The sequence below is a fragment of the Thunnus albacares genome, chromosome 6 (assembly GCF_914725855.1).
Source record: "Thunnus albacares chromosome 6, fThuAlb1.1, whole genome shotgun sequence".
Lineage (NCBI taxonomy): Eukaryota > Metazoa > Chordata > Actinopteri > Scombriformes > Scombridae > Thunnus > Thunnus albacares.
The window spans coordinates 31,265,047-31,281,956 of NC_058111.1; the positions used below are offsets into that span (position 1 = coordinate 31,265,047).

At 38.0% G+C, this 16,910-nt stretch overlaps 1 protein-coding gene across 3 annotated transcripts; it reads left to right on the forward strand.

The window, feature by feature from the left end:
• Window positions 1-4,448: 4,448 nt before the first annotated feature.
• Window positions 4,449-12,552, forward strand: LOC122984640 (interleukin-18-like). 3 transcript variants are annotated; one of them, XM_044355210.1, is made up of 7 exons: window positions 4,449-4,549; window positions 4,715-4,783; window positions 6,351-6,419; window positions 6,604-6,622; window positions 8,479-8,625; window positions 9,699-9,853; window positions 10,955-12,552. In XM_044355210.1, the coding sequence occupies exons 3-7, from the start codon at window positions 6,360-6,362 to the stop codon at window positions 11,177-11,179; spliced, it is 606 nt and encodes a 201-aa protein (XP_044211145.1). In that variant the 5' UTR covers window positions 4,449-4,549; window positions 4,715-4,783; window positions 6,351-6,359; the 3' UTR covers window positions 11,180-12,552. The 3 variants fall into 3 exon arrangements, with proteins under 3 accessions (XP_044211145.1, XP_044211144.1, XP_044211147.1); XM_044355209.1 differs by having other exon boundaries at window positions 4,450-4,549; window positions 6,351-6,426; window positions 6,611-6,622; XM_044355212.1 differs by lacking the exon at window positions 4,715-4,783 and having other exon boundaries at window positions 4,486-4,644; window positions 6,351-6,426; window positions 6,611-6,622.
• The last annotated feature ends 4,358 nt before the right edge of the window (window positions 12,553-16,910 follow it).

A 16,910-nucleotide genomic window follows, 5' to 3' on the forward strand; every position in this document is an offset into this window, starting at 1 on the left:
TATGTTTTGCACCCATGACTAAGTGTACTTCCGTTCTGGTAAATGAAATTAAATTTAAACTTTGGCAAACATGAACAAATGACATCATGAATTTGTGGTCACTATGCTCTTAGTCTGCAGTGGAAAAAATTGTTAAGTAAAAACAGACTCTAAAGACTCCAACACTTCACATAGCTAGGGCATGGGCTTTTGCCTCAGCTAGGACATGTGCATTTCCTACCACTATTAAAGTATACTTGCTTGGTTCGCTGTCCCTCCATGCATTTTGGTAACAGACTCGTGAAACAATCACTAGAGGGTAAGGACATTTAAGTTTTTGATAAAAGGATGCAACATTTTCTCTTTGTGGAATGCTGTTGTTAGCCTGCTAGCCAAGTTAGCGCAAGGAGCTTATAAGGGGCCAGTATACTCCATCAGAACTGCTTATCAGATGGTCAAATTGTTTCAAAAACCCCCTACCCCCACATCTTTCTCACATATTTAAGTAACTTCCTGAATCCAATGATCTATCATACACACCCACTTCAGGCAGTGATTGGCCAGGTGTGCAGAGGTGAGAAAGGAGCCTAGCTTCCCCCGTCTCTTTGATAGACAGATTTTCACTCTGCCTTCAAGTGTGGCCGTTACAATTACAAACATTTTTTATTTCAGACATGATCAGACAACACATTTGAACTAGTTCTGATTGAGCATAAACCAGCCCTTACTTGGGGGACTTAAAACCCACCCGAAACCCACCTCAAACCCACCCTTTTGCTGCAACACGATGTCATCTGGCAAGGCGCTACATTGGCCAATCACATACAGTACATACATGCAAGCATACACTCCTGGTGGATTGTAAAATCTGGATTTCAATCTCTAGCTCCAGTTCGACATCCTGAATTGTATTTCATTGCCTCACTGGTACCTTAAATAATACACTCCCACTAACTCAACCCATTGCATCGTTTTAAGGCAGGGCTGATTTCTGACTGAATGCAGCCTTGGCAAAAAATTGCTTACAGTAGTAACACACCACGCAGACATGGCACAACATTAACATTCATTTGGAGTTGTGTTCCTGGCCACCTAAAAACTGTAAGTCCAATATTCATTCTCCTAGCCTTGTTTTGATTCTCACCAACTCCTGAGGAAAGTTTTAACAGCTAGATGCTCCACTATGTTTCATCTAGATTATCTACATCTAGTCACAAACTTTATCTGTCTGCTGTTTGGTAAGTGCTTGTAAATTTCCACCCCACAATTAAAAATCACTATGACTACTGAATATAGTATGAATATCTAGTTCATATTTTTGCGCAGCACGATATTTGCCACGTAAGCTTTCACAAATTCAGCTGTCTCCACTATCTCCACGACAAAACGGTAAGACAGTGATTTACATTCTGAGATACACCTTGTGACACATTATCAGTGATGTAACCAGGGGACTTTGGGTGTTTCGGGTCTTTCTTCATCAGACACTCTCACCCAGACAACCCAGTTAAGGATGATGAGACCCCGCCTTGTGTCCCAGCTGCAAATAATAATTAATAAATAACAACTGAGCTGTGTTCACTATCTCCACTACCAAATAGGACACTGATTTACTGAACACTACACATAATTCACTGCTAACCTGTTGCCTCACGAAGCACCATTTGATGGAAAAGAAAAATTTAACCATCCTTGTAAACTTGTTAACCTACTATGTAAACTGTCATGTGTAAATATAAATGATACATATAGCTGATATATAGCTTGATGCAGCTTCCTCATTGCTGGACAGGTTGTTGTAAATGCAAACCATTGCCAGTCCTCCACACTGTATATGACCCCATGACTTTTCAGTGACTGGCTTTATGGTTTTTATCTCCTGTGACTGAGGTCATACAGAGTGTTTGACAAACCCCTCAGAGATTATAATGTTTTGTGATAAGGAAGTCCCTACTCTGAACTTAACAGATAATGTGATATTTAATATTGGTTCAAGGTCATCATCTTTTAAGTGGATTTAGTTCCTTTTTCCCCCAAAAAATGCTCTTATCCATTTCTGGGTCAGAGCTCCTTGTGTCACATAAAAACAAAGTAACCGCAACTGTACATTTCAAAAATGCACATGAAGGGGTATGGCTTTTTTATCTGTGTGATAATGTGCTAGAAATCTAACTCAGCTGCCTGCACTGACATATTATGCCCTCACCCACACAATCATGTTATGGTGCTGGCAGCTGACAAAGACATATCCCGAAGGTCCTGCACCTATTGGAGAATTTATCCATTTGTACCAGCATTAGTGTGAAAGATGGTGTTTCAGTTGTAGATACCGTAACTAATAAGAGGTGCTCAGTCCTTAGAAGAAACACAAATAAAAAACCTAGACTGTTTTTTAGATTGCTTTCAGATTGCTTAAACTCTGAGTGACAGGTTTGTGTTTTAGATATCTGCCTCTTTCCTCTTAAGGATATCATGCCTGCAGATCGCTGATGTTATGGGCTATTGCCCTGTTGGAATGCAGTCTCACAGCCTCTTTAGTTTTTGCATGGTTGTGCTTCTTTTGATCTATTGGCCCAGGCTTTAACCACTGCCACCCACAAGATGAAGTAATGTGCTGCATATAAACACTACATATTTCAAAATATAATAGTTTCTGAATTATGGTTACACAAATAACGTCATTACATCTATCTTTTTAGGGACACAGAGATATAAGGAGACAGACAGAGATCCCAGAGGCCCTGATCAGGGCAGAACAAAATGAAACAATAGTCTGGACTGATGTTCAGAAATGGTCAGTTATGTCCATCCTGCTTAAACCTGCAATAACAGATTGATGGCCTACTAGGGGCAGCAGAAACTTGATATATAGAGAACTAGTTAGCAAAATTAGCTGCTAGCTGAGGTTAATTACACATCCAGCAGAAACTAAGCAATATTCGCATTGATTTGAAGTTGTGTTTCTGGCCACCTGGCAAATATAAGTCTAATATTCTCTCTTCATTGAGCTCTGTTTTTGCTCAAACATCTAATGTAAATATCTGGCTCTTTGGCTGCTAAACACTCCACTGTTCACCAGTTAGACTCTAATATTTGGTACTGGGCAGGTAGTGTACAGTGGATTATTGGAGCTTTTTTGCTGAAATCAGGTGCATGCTGCAGCCAAAAACAATGCTGATGAGAGTAGTGAGAGTGAACGAAAACAGTAATGTTATGCGCCAGAAAACCAAAAGAAAAAAACAAGTTAAAGGATGCAGGATTTTCCTAAAAACAATGTATAGACTCATACAAAAAAGATCCCTCTCAATCATTGCTTGTGACCCATTAAGTGTGTGGCGGTGTATGTATCTGCAGAGACTCTGCCTTTTGCCTGTATTTTCTTATTATTTTGCCGTGTTTGGGACGCTTCCGGGTGTCAACCTTTGGGCAGTGGGTATTTAGCTCCCAGCCAATAACAGCACGCAGGGTTTGCGGTCTGGACTCGTAGTTTAGGTTACATCGCTGTCTCTGTCTCTCTGCTATCCGTCCCTGTCTGTGCCTGTTTGACCGAGGGTGGGCCTGAATGTCAGCTGGCCACCGGGAGGCTGGACTGTCACTGTGCTTGAACCCTCTAGACTGAACACCAGAGTGGAGTAGAGAGCCAGAGCCTGAAGAGCCACCACTGTGTCCTACAACACACACACACACACACACACACACACACACACACACACACACACGCACCTCCCCACAGATATCGATTTAAAAATTTGTGAAATACACAAATAAATAAATAACATCTTTTTAAATACACAAGATACTAAGGCAAAAACTGGTTACTGTAAAATAGAATAGAATAGAATAGATCTTTAGAGTCAACAAGGGTGGAACATTAAAATGAAATTATTAACGATAAAGGTGTGTGGAGTGCTACTGAGCCTTTTTTATTGTCCAGAGTCAAATTACCAAACCAAGCAACGATGCATTAAAACTGATTCAGTAAAACTTGTCAGAGGAGACATTAATAGAACATATTTTCCTCAGGAAAAAAGTCTGTCGGACCTGTTTTGTCGTGGAAGTAATATGAGATTCAAAACACAGTTTGTTGTCGAGAACAACACCCAGGTATTTATAGCTGTCCATCAGCTCAATGTCTGCACCTTTCATACTGGTTAGTACAAGACTAGGAGGAATCTTTCTAAAGCTTGGAGAAAAACAACTATGTGTATATGAAAGGAATCATTATTAAATGGATCAATATCTGTCAAAGCAATTACTTCGAAAGGTCTTTTTCACTTCATAGACAAAATGAAACGCACGTCTCCCACTACGTTAGTATAAGTCAAAGATGTTTTATATTAAAAGTTTATGTTAAAAGTTGTCTTGCGTCTTTTTTTGTCTTTACTCTCTGCAGGCAGCGAGGTCTTAATTTCAAAAACAGGACATAGTGACATTGTGAAAAAAAACTGAAACAGGAATTTTCGTTTACGTAAAGCTCTGACTGCTGTATTTTCACTTCCGTCTATCGTCCCACCGCTTCAAATTTCCCGAGAGCAGATTTCGGTGTGGCAGTTAGTGACAAGCCTAGGAGGTAACATCACACCACTTTTCTTGTCGTTATTTAAAGACCTGGAGTAGAAAAAGAAGAGCAATATCAACACTGAATGACTTTAATTTGACGGCTTGGTAGGAAGTTTTTTGTTTTTGTTGCTGTAATTATTTGGGCTGATTTTCCCGTCTGTCGCTCTCATATTAGGAGAGGTGTGGACGAGCCGCCCGAGGACAGAGAGAAACCCGCCGGTTTTCATCGCGTATCAAACAAAAGGTTTGAATTTATATATACGTATATATCAAACGGTGACGACGATCAATACAATAGCTGTGAAGTTTTCTGCTGTTATGTCTGTTGAATATTTGCTGGTTAAATGATTTACAGACTTTGACCGCTGTATTTGACAAACATGAACAGCAGCTATAGCAAACAGCTATGAAGAGCATGGCAAACTGAGAGTCACTGAAAGTTCTGACTCCTCGTAAATTTAGTGAATCTGTAAAGTTATAAATTCAGCAAATAGCTCGCAGACAAGCAGGATTTCAGTAAAATGTCTGTTTGAGTGGTTTGGGCTGTTACTGACGCCCACCACAGTTAGGTTAAAATGCCACGAGTTTATTGTTTAACGGTTTTTATCAGTTGTGGGGTGAAGAACTTCTCTTGGGTTCCTTCTTTGAAATTTGACGTATTATAATGGACTTATTACACTGTACGTATTATAAATACAAAAGTAGAGATCGATCCATCAGTTACAACAATTTGACGTTTAGTTTTGTAATCTCTGTGAATGGCCTGTCCTCGGTTTGTCTCATCCTTTTCTGTTAAAGGATGGGTTCAAAATTTTCAAATATGTCTTAAAACTATAGTCAGGTGTCCATATAAACAGTGAAAGAGGTTTCCCTCTCTGTAATCATTCCTCCTGTTTATACTGGTTATTAAAAGATCTCCTTCAAATGTGCTTTCAATGTAAGTGATGGAGGCCAAAATCCACAGCATGTCCACACAATCATTTTGTACAAAAATGCATTTAAAAGTAGATGTGAAGCTTATATGAGGCTTCAGCAGTCTGAGTTAGTCTTATCAAGTGGATATCTGCCACATTTACAGTCTTTTTAACATCAAATTCCCTCTTTGTGTTTCCTCTGATGGTGTTTCCCTGTTAAGCTGCGGTGGAAGTATAGTAACAAAAAGAGGGACTTTGGCACTAAAAAGACTGTAACATTGAAAGATATCTACTTGATTTGACTCATTTGGACACTGAAGCTATTAGCTTCAGATAAACTTTTAAGTACATTTTTGCATAGACGGAGGACTGTGGATTTTGTCCCCCATCACTTCCATTGTAATTGCATTATGAAGGGATCTTCTAATGGTCGGTATGAATAGCAAGAAAAACCTGTTTCCATGTTCATATGGAACCTGACTGTTGTTTTAAGGTTTTGTTGTCTTTTCTTTGAGCTGGCCGGGGTTGTGAGTTGCTCAGGTGTACAGACTGGTGACAAATTAAAGCAAATACACCTAAATAACCGGGTAGGTGCTTCCATACAGGTGTAATGCATGCTATAATTAAATATGTACACACTCTATCAAGCTCTCTTACATGTATAAAACTGCTGAGCTGGCCCAGATCTCAACCCTAACAAACACAAAACAACAACATAACTTTTCTTTTTTCTTTAATTTGTCACATATCTGTATGTAATATACAACCTTAAAGCCACTGTGTAGAACTTGAAAAATTGGCGCCACCCATTGGCAGCACAAAAAAAGACACTGTGGCAGGCAGTAATGCAGACCCTGTGGATATTCCATAATCTAAAAAAGACTTGTTTTTCACCAGGTCTACCTGATGTCTACCAAGAACTGCCTCCCTTTTCACTTTGTTGGTATTTGTAAGAATGCCTTCTACTTTAAAGGTAAAAGTGCTTCCATCCTGTCTTCTTTCTCAATAGCTGAATTATGTATCACTATTATATTTTGTATAATAATATATTGTGTTTGTTATAACTATAATTTTAACATTATCTCTATTCTTTTTTGAATGTTTGTATATAAACCCTGAAATCTTCTCTTCTACTGACCAACGCTCTCTATTTAAAGGGACTGGAGAAGGTAAGGCAATTCTCTTTCAAATATTTGTATTATCAAGCATGTGTACAGCAGTAATACAAACTTTCCTGGAGTGCATATCATGCCTCATTTCAGATGTTTAACAACAAAAACAATACAAGGGAGTAAAAAGGCCAAACAAAACGCAGGAAACAGCAGCAGGCAACAGGATCTTGAAGAATAACTCTTTATTCAGGTTCATGCAGGCAAAGCAAATCTGGCAGAACAGAGCAAAACAGAACTACACAGTACAAAGGATCTGATTGTTCCTATAAAATAAAATAAAATGCAGTAATGTCTCAAATTACATTTTCCTCATAAGAATTGCTCCTGTATAACACCAGCGAGAAAGGCAAAACTGTCTCTTGATAGTTTGTGTGTAGGGAGATGGACAGGGAAGGGGAATGAGGTGACTGCAGTGATAGTGATGCTTAAAGTCCTTCTAATGTTGAACATAAACAATATACAGACATCACTACTGTGGTGAAATGCTCATAAAAACTGGCAACTCATTGTATGAATGAGTAAAATTACATGACCAAAAGGACTGGATAACAGAAGTGTCACATAAATGATCATGGATAAATAAACCTAAGAGAGTGATGTCTAGATGAAGGCTGACTAAACACTAAACAAGTCACTCCATAACCAGCACTGCACATGATTAGATAATCACATTAAAGCAGTGAGAAGGTTGTGGTGAGTGAGACCTGAACTTAGTAGAGCCAGACCGTGACAGGATCATGACACAAACAAACAAACGAAATAAAACAAAAAACAAAAAAGACAAACCCAAATGCAACACCATGGAGCAAACAGATCAGATAACTTAACTAATGTGCAATAATAGACTTTATATTTATTGAACTGTATCAAACAGTGCCTGGCATTAAGGGAACAGATATTAACAAACGAAACGAGTGTCTGTTCAGGATGAACCTTATTTGATCAGGGTGTCGTGTGTGGGTGGGTGTGAGTGTTTAGTTCAGGACTTGGCCAAGATTTTCTGGTCGGTGTTTAATAGTAAACTGGTCTATATGAACCTACCTGCTCTAAGTCTTTCCCTGTCTTTGGAATAAGTGTAATAGTAGCTTCATTTAATGTTGTTGGTATCATGCCGACCTCGAAAGCCTTCTTGTACATCCTCTACAGGTGTGGGGCTATTATGTTGTTGAACTTTTAATAAAACTCATTGCATATCCCGTTTGGCCCTTGACTCTTACCATTATTTAGGGAATTAATTGTTTTTCTTATTTCCTCACATGCGATTTCCATCTTCAAGGAAATCTGATCCCTTTGTGCTAATGTGGGCAATTTACATGCATGTAAAAACTGTTTGATAACATCAGATAGTGCACGAGCTTGAGAAGTGTACAATTTTTCATAAAATTGCAGAAATATATTGTTGATATTATTATGTGAGGTAAGTGTACTGCTAGATTGATTGATTTTATTGTATGAACAGAGGGTTACTCCTGTTGGACCTGTCTGTGGCTTTTGACACTGATCATAGTATTTTAATTGAACATCTTAAAAATTGGGTGGGCATTTCAGGTTCAGTTTTAGATTGGTTCTGTTCTTAACTTTCAGGAAGGCCGTTCTGTGTGGAAATTGGGAATTATCAATCAGCTACAATATGGAATTCCACAGGGATCTGTTCTTGGGACCTTACTATTTTCCATTTACATGCTACCACTTGGTCATTTTATTAAAAAACACAATATCAGTTACCATTTCTATGTCAATGATACACAATTATATCTCTCCTTTGACACTAATGCAAATCAAAATCCAAAATTATTATCATAGGTCACATTTCCTACATATATATATATATATAATATGTTTTTCTCTCAAAGATGAAGATCTGGATGAAGACGGTCTCCAAAAGTCCAAAGCACCATGCAAGTTCTATTGGATCCAAAGCCAGTGCAGCAAATTCCTGATTTATGATGAGGACAGATTTGAAGCACAACCCTTAAGTATATACGGGCAACGTCAGTCTGGTAAGATGCAGCAAAAAATATAGTAACCTCTGTGTGTTTGTACTGTCAGCTGCTGATATTTAGATTGTAATTTATCCTTTACAGATGGCTTTCTAGTTTCTTTCAACAATTGAAGATGTATGTATGTCTTTGCATTTTAAAAACTTTTTTATGAGACACCGCGTTTATAGACATTTGATGGCTTCTTCTGGCTAACATGGAATTCCAGTGAGAAATGGCATCTATAGTTATTGCATGCTCTTAGAAATGACCTGTGTGTGCCAGACAACCAATGGCTAAGAGCATGGAGCCTAACAAACCTTTGTACTATTCAGTAAACAGCCAAAAAGTAACAGATCAAGCTCTCTTACCTCAAACCAGACATTTAACTATTTGGGCAGGTTATCACACAAAAACAACACAAGCCTGTTTATATCAGAGGAAGTGAATGAACACTGGGTTATGATATTTTAGCAAGTCAAGCACAGCAAGTACATGTACTTGGTAAGCAATCAATTTTGTTTTAAACAGAGCACCAGTACTAGTTCTTAATATTTTAACAGTCATGCAACCTCTTCACTAAGATAAGATTTCTAAGATCATTGCACAGGTCACTGTTAATTCCTTGATATTTGAAGCATCCCAAATCATTACTATGCTACCTGTCTGAGAAGGCTTTCAGTCCTGGAATTTGTAGTAGTAATAAAAGGAAAAACATATTTGATGCCTCTCTTGAGAGGCTTTATCACTTTTACTGAGGAGCATTTCAAGCTTGAGAGTCACCAGTGGATCACTTACAGAGGTTACACGTTGGAAAAGTGCTGAACCCTCAGTAGAACTGGTAAAACCTTTCAGATGAATGACGGTGACAGTTTTAGATGACCTTGGAGTTGCATTTTAAAATTTAGCTTAAGCTTATATGAGTCTGAGTTAGACAAAGTGCACAGTCTTGTTAATGATACAAAACAGAAACTGTAAACATAGATAGACTGACAGCTTATTAGGGTGGTCACACTGTGACAATAATCTTTACATAAATGAAACCAGTTTGTCTTTCAACAACAATGATCCTTCATGTCTCGTTTCTTTTGTAGAGTGCAAGTTCTGCATCCAGATTTATAGCTTTGTCCCTAAAACAGTGGACGAGAAAAAAGATGAGAAGGGCACTACAGTTGTGCTATACACCAAGACAGATGGCAAGATGATGGTGGCATGCTGCAGTGAGAATGAGATCAAGCCTGTGGAAATGGTGAGTATACACAAGTCATTGAAAGTCATTTACAGTGCGTGATGCCATGTGTCTCCAACGAACAGAAAGTAACGTCCACTCTGCCTTTTTTTAGGTGGTGTCGGTACATTAGAATCATTTAATAGCAGTGTGCTGTCTGAGAGACTGTATGTTTTGTAAAGTTTTGTCAAAAATGTAGCTGTCATCACATGACACAAGCTAGAACTAAAAAGCCTTCCTGAGGAAGATAAACGCACACATCCTTCAGGGAGGGAAGTTAGTAGTAGCTTAACTTCTCAGGACTAAAACAACATAGTGGCACCAACATCAGTTTATAGGTGAATAATGGATTTCGTTGTTTAAGCCTTGCAGATTACATGTTATGTTTTATGTACAGTAAGGGGTGAGGTCAAGGGAGGATGACGCCCTGATTACAGACACATCCTAGTGTGGACAGAAAAGTTTACTTGACCAAAAAATTATCAAAAAGCATTGTGGGAAGAATACAAAACCACATATGAAATTAAAGGTAGATGAGGCAGGTTGAGGATATAACAAAATGTTAATTATAGTATCACATGAGATGTCTTGAAATGCAGCACATATTGATGTTCTTTGATGGTGTGAGAGTCCAAAATTGACTCAAAACAGAATTCGATAAACTATTTTTACGCAACTTTAAAAGTTACCAGTCAGTTCATATTGGGACGAACTGAACTACAACAAAAGTACCCTGAATACAAATTTAGTTTTAAATTAAGAGACAATTGTATTATAATTGATCAATGTTTGTGTTTTGGCATTCTTACTGTACACATGCAGCGTCACACTGCTAAATAATCTAAAATCAGAAGATTGTTGCATAAACAAAAGTGACTGTTATAGATGTTTTTAGTCCTAATCTGCTGCCCTCTGTTATCCAAGTATAGCGTACCATTTCTGATGAGTCATGTCATGATAAAAGCACTGGCAAATACTGTATCAGGTTAATAGGAAATATTTCCATGTAGCTTCCATTTCTCACTGAGGTCCTGTGAATGACAATATATTTACACTTTACACTGGCTTTTTCATTGATCTAGTTTTATGACAATTAAATCACCCATCTGTTTTTTTCTATAGAATCTTCCAGATGAAATTGAGGAAGATCAACACAAGGTGGTGTTCTTATTGAAGAAAATCCCCTCAGACTCTAACACATTCATGTTTGAGTCCTATGAAAACAAGGGAAAATTCCTGGCATTTGAGCCTGAGTATGATTCCAGTTTTGAGAAACTGGTCCTGCGTAGTAAAGTTGATGAAGTGGATGTAGGTTGCGAGTGGCAGCTTTCGACTTGCAGTGACTAATGTGATTGACTGATTGAAAACATCTGTTTTTACATCACCCTGTTTGTTTCATTAAGGATAAATTGTTTTTCCTGTTTCATAATTCAGCATCAACCTGCTGCGGTTACTACTACTGTACAAAACACAACTAGGACGACACAGAAAAGATCTTGTGTGTAGTCAGCAGAGTTCAGAAGTTTAGTATTTGAGAGAAACTGGAGATTTGAGTCAAAGAGATTATTTTCCTTCATTTAGTAATTTCAAATATAAAACATGAACTACAACTTGCTTCAACAAGAACACATACATTGCTTTAATTGATCAAACCAGTGAAATCCTGATTAAATAAACTAAATTAGGTAACCTTTTGTTCTGACCAGTCACACTATTTCACAGTCTGGCAGTTTATCTTTTGTGAAACAAGGGGTGTTTCAAACTTTACTGTTATTCTTTTTAGATGTGATTGCAACTTTAAAATGCTTGAGTATGTTTTTACAGTTTTATCATGTTTAAATTTGCAACAGTGCATATCTAAACATGAAAGATTTCTAGTGTGACTTTTTGAAGCATTCCCACTGCTGCATGGGCCATAATTCACCCATGTACACATGTACAGAATTGATTTTTTAAAAACTACACCTGTTATTTGAATAATAGCTGTTTTTATACATTTTGTACCTTTTTTACTCTTCTGTCATAGTACACATTGTGTATATTGTTAGGTCATAAAATGTGAAAATATGAAAATGTCTATAAATCCAACTTTATTCCAGCATGGCAGGAACAGTGCACTTTTCTTGCCATATCTCATTTTGTGCGTATAATCTGAAACATAAATTGAACAGACATTACAAATTGACAATGAGTAAACAGACCAACACCAAACTTGTAAGCTCTTATAACATTTACTGCATGAACATTGTGACAATAGACTGAATCCACAAATCAGATCTTACAGCTATAAACTGTAACGCTCAGTCAAGCAGTACAAATGTGACGCTTTTTGTCATTTTTAAATAGCTGCATGCAAGGACTGTGTGCGTATACCAGATGTAAATGTTCCAAGATTACATGATAACGTGAAGTTTTGGTTAGCCTGCCAGCAAGTTCAATGAATAAATGAACAGGAGAGCTGTATTTGCAGCTGTTAATTTTAGCCCCATTGCCATTCTGCTGGACATGCACCAGTAGGTTGAGTGTTGCTGGATGGCTTGAATTGATGATGTAATTCGGATCTTGCCTCCCTTACCTTTAAAGAAGGCTGTTGAAAATATGAAGAGAGCATGTAAGTGTCCTCCTAAAAGTCTTAAGTTATTGTATGTTCAACACAGTATATATTTGTCTGGTCCTTTTTGTATTACATGATGTAAATTAAACGGTGTTGCCAACAAGAAGCATTCACATGTCCTCACTTATTTTTCTGAAATTAATCTTTTGAAATGGCTTGAAACACTGAATGTTGTTGCAATATCCACACTGATGGTCACAAGTTAAAGAGAAGGTAAGCTGGTCAGACTGGTGAATACTGGCTGTGTGACTACAGTTTGTACACTATTTAGCCACAAACTCTTCTTTACTTTTTCTACTCAATGACAATGCAGGTTAATTGGTTGAATATGGGCCACTTTCCGATTGAAGATAACACTATAAAATAACAAGATAGACTATAGCTGTACTGCCAATTTATAGGCCGTTTTGTTTTTCACATTGTAAGAAACATTACGAGGTAACAGTTTAACTTACGTAAATGGTTGGTGTAGGTGATAAACACACTGATTGATTGATTAAGGTAAAATTGATAAGGCTTTTAGAAGCCAGCTGCCATCACTATGAGCAACCTCGAGGCATTCAGCTGAAAGTTACAAGTTAACACGGTCACTGGTTAACTCGAAACACCTGTTTTGGTTTACCTACTGACCGTGTTATCTGATGACTTACAGGGAAATGTGTTGTGGTTGTTATGGTTGTCATGGTAAAGGCAGCTGTTGAAAACACCAATGTAGCTGTCCTCCTAAAGTCTTACATTATTGTACGTTCAACACAGTATATATTCCTCTTGTCCTTTTTGTATAACATTATGTAAATTAAATGGTGTCACCAACAAGAAGCATTCACATTTCCTGGGCCCAAATGCCCAGCCGTAGTGGGCAGAGTGATTTAAAGGAGTTCATTCAGCATCAAGGTCAAGTTGCAGGAGTCAAAGAAGCAGTCTGTGCAAATAAGCAATCTCCAGACAACAGTAAAATACTATCTACCATTTAACAGTTGAATGGCGGCAGGGATAAAGAAAACATTCTATGTCTTAGTCCTCATAACGAGCACCGTTAACCGACGACCTGAGGGCAACTGTTCAAACTCTGTCTGAAGGGGGAGACCTTGGCGCTACAGAAGGGAGGTAGTCTCACTGAACACCTGCACTAACCACTTTGATGAGGCTACCGAGCCTTTTTTATTGTCCAGAGTCAAATTACCAAACCAAGCAACAATGCAGAACATTAAAACTGATTCAGTAAAACTTATATAAAAGAGAATCATCACGTCAGGAAAACATTACAAGGAAACATTAAAAGAACCTATTTTCCTCAAGAAAAAAAGTCCTTGTTGGACCTTTTTTGTCGTGGAAGTAATATGAGATTCAAAACACAGTTTGTTGTTGAGAACAACACCCAGGTATTTATAGCTGTCCACCAGCTCAATGTCTGCACCTTCCATACTGGTTAGTACAAGACTAGGAGGAATCTTTCTAAAGCTTGGAGAAAAACAACTATGTGTATATGAAAGGAATCATTATTAAATGGATCAGTATCTGTCAAAGCAATTACTTCACTCCATAGATAAAATGAAACACATTTCTAACACATCCCCAACTACTTGAAACAGGGTTCTCCACACATATTCCAGAAAAGGTGTGCAGTTGTCATTAGATAATAGTTTGAACAGGGTTTCAAATCTATAAGATGATGAATCCAAGGGTGGGAGTTGCCATAGTCAGTGTCCAAGTACCACACCCCTAACATCATATCAGGAACAAAAGCGCACAAACCACTCTTAATTAATAAAATACAGCAAATCCAAGTACAGATATCAAATGTGACAAACTAGAGGAAACATGACATATTTAGTTCTTCAATAAAGCCGAAGGGCTCCACTGTGTTCAAAGTGTGAATCCAAAATGCCTCCCTGTGAAGCAGTGTTGATGATGTCACCACCTCTAGGAGAGGGTGAATTTTTTTCTATTCCCCAGAACTTGAGCATAATGCCCGAGCATAATGTCGAGCCATAGCATAGTCCATGTTTTGCGTACGTATTGCAGTCTTTATTCAGATATACAAGTCTTTAAAGCTCTTTTTGTTTGTTCAACATAAACCAGACCACAGGGACACTCCAGCATATATAGACAACATATGTGCTGCTGCAATTGATGAAAGATTTAGTGAAGTATTTTTTACCAGTAAGTGGATGTGTGAAGTACTTGGTGTCTGATGACTTAGAACATTGTGCACAGTGTCCACAGTGAAAAAAAACCTGTGGGTTGACTAGGCACCCAGGAGACAGTGTTAGGTGTTTTTTTAGTATCTGAGTGAACCAATCTGTCTCTCAGATTGCGGCAATGTTTAAATGTGACCAGGGGAGGCACAGGGCTGATAGTATTTAGAGATGGGTCACTTTTGAGGACATTTCAGTGTTTAAGGATAATATTTCTGGCCCTGCCTGCCAGAGGAGAGTACTCAGTAGAGAAAGTGATCTGTGAGGAAGTAGTGGTCGCTCCAGTTTTCTTAACTAATAGAGATTCCCACTGCCCATAGCTGTACTACGGGATTGAAGGTAGTAGGAATCTAAATACTTAAAAAAGTTCATGGTGAGAATCATTTGTGATAGTGTCAATAGGAATTCATTAGGAGGCAAAATCCCATCTGGATGCTTGTTAAGGTAATGGGTGAGAGCATCAAGGCCTATTTCATGAGGTATGCATATATACAGGCTCTGCACATCAAAAGTTACCAGGATATCAGCTTGTTTGCATTTGAACTCTTTAATAGTATTTAGTATGTCAACAGTGTCCCCAAGAAAAGAAGGGAGGCTTGAGACAAATTTCTCAGCAAAGAAATCAACATATTGTGACAGAGGCTCAGTAAGACTACCAATACTTGCCACAATCAGGTGGAGGGGAGGATTGATAATGGATTTATGTACTTTGGGTAATCCATAAAAACAGAGCATACAGGATACTCAACCTGTAAGAAGTCTTTTTCTTTTTCTGTTCTCCAACCCCTTTTCAAAGCAGAGTCAACATATTAAAAAAACTGATTCTTTAAGTTATCAGTGGGGTTTGACTTTCAAGGTGTATAGCACTCTGTCTCAGATAGTTGACTTCTGATGCTTTATTCATATTGCTCAAAACCCACAACCACAACTGACCCGCCTTTATCCGCTGGCTGAATGATGATCTATTTTTTAGATTCCAGATTGCTAAGAGCTTTTAATTTAGATTTGTTTAAATTCCTTTTAGCAGCATGTGAAATCTGGTCTATTTCAGCTAAATCTTTTTCCACTAATTTGCTGTAGGTGAGTACGGTAGGGTTCAGGTTAGATGAAGGCAACAACAAAGATTTATTTTTAAATGGAGTTACTTCTCTATTGATGTAGGTGTCAAAGTTTAGGTCCCTGTTAACAACATAACTTGACCTGGTAGAAAAAAAGTGTTTGGGATGCAGCTGTCTAAAAAATGTGAATGCAGACTTTATCCCCAACTATGTTAGTTTGAGTCAAAGATGTTTCATATGAACCCTTTCATGCACAGTGGTCACCACAGTGAACAGGTTTTGATGGTATAGTTGCACATCAGCCCCCACAGTGGACGCTAGTGTGTTGTTCCATACACTGCCATCCATTAGCCAGCCTTTGTAAGTGCAACACAAATTAGCTACTCAAAACCAAGATGGCCGCCAGAAACGCTCAGCAGCTCAGGAATATCTTGCCAATCCTTCTATGGTAGTAGACCCTTGCAGGTAAATAAAATTTTGTAACATCAAGTAACAACTAAGGAGTAATACAATTGTTAAAATTTCCAAGTATTGATTGTATGTTGGGAAAAAATGACGATTAATCATCTGTCCACTAAGTTGGGCGTCATGCATCGCTGACTATATTTCAACTACAATTATACTATTACTGCAACTTTGTTGTTCTTGAAAATACTTCATCTGCAGTAACTTTTTGGCTGTAAATCAATTGATTTATGTTATTAGAATGTAACTTGCGGTTTTGAGGGAGCTACGGATACTGAGGGAGCTGAGGATGCTGAGGTTGCTGGGGGGGTAGGGGGGGAGGGGCTGAGGATGCTGAGGGGGATAAGTATGCTGAGGGAGCTGAGGATGTTGAGGGAGCTGAGGATGCTGAGGGAATGCCTGGCACCTCAAAAGAATGTCTGGATTAGAAAAGAAGGATCTTCTGCATTTCAAGTCATCTGTAACTCATGTGCTATTAAATACAGTAAGACAGAGGGGAGAGGCTGAGGAGTTAGGACCAAGGTTCAACGTTTTTGCATTGTATTGAACAGTATTAGAATATGTTGAAATATGTTAAAACACTAGTTTAACAGCTTTGAATATATATATTATTTTATAGTTTTCAAATAATATATCATTTTATTCATTGGTTAGTTGACATGTGGAAAACTCCTTGAAAAATGCATATTAAAAAAAAAATGAAGTTCAAATATTTTTTTCATGCCTAAAGAAGAATAAAAACA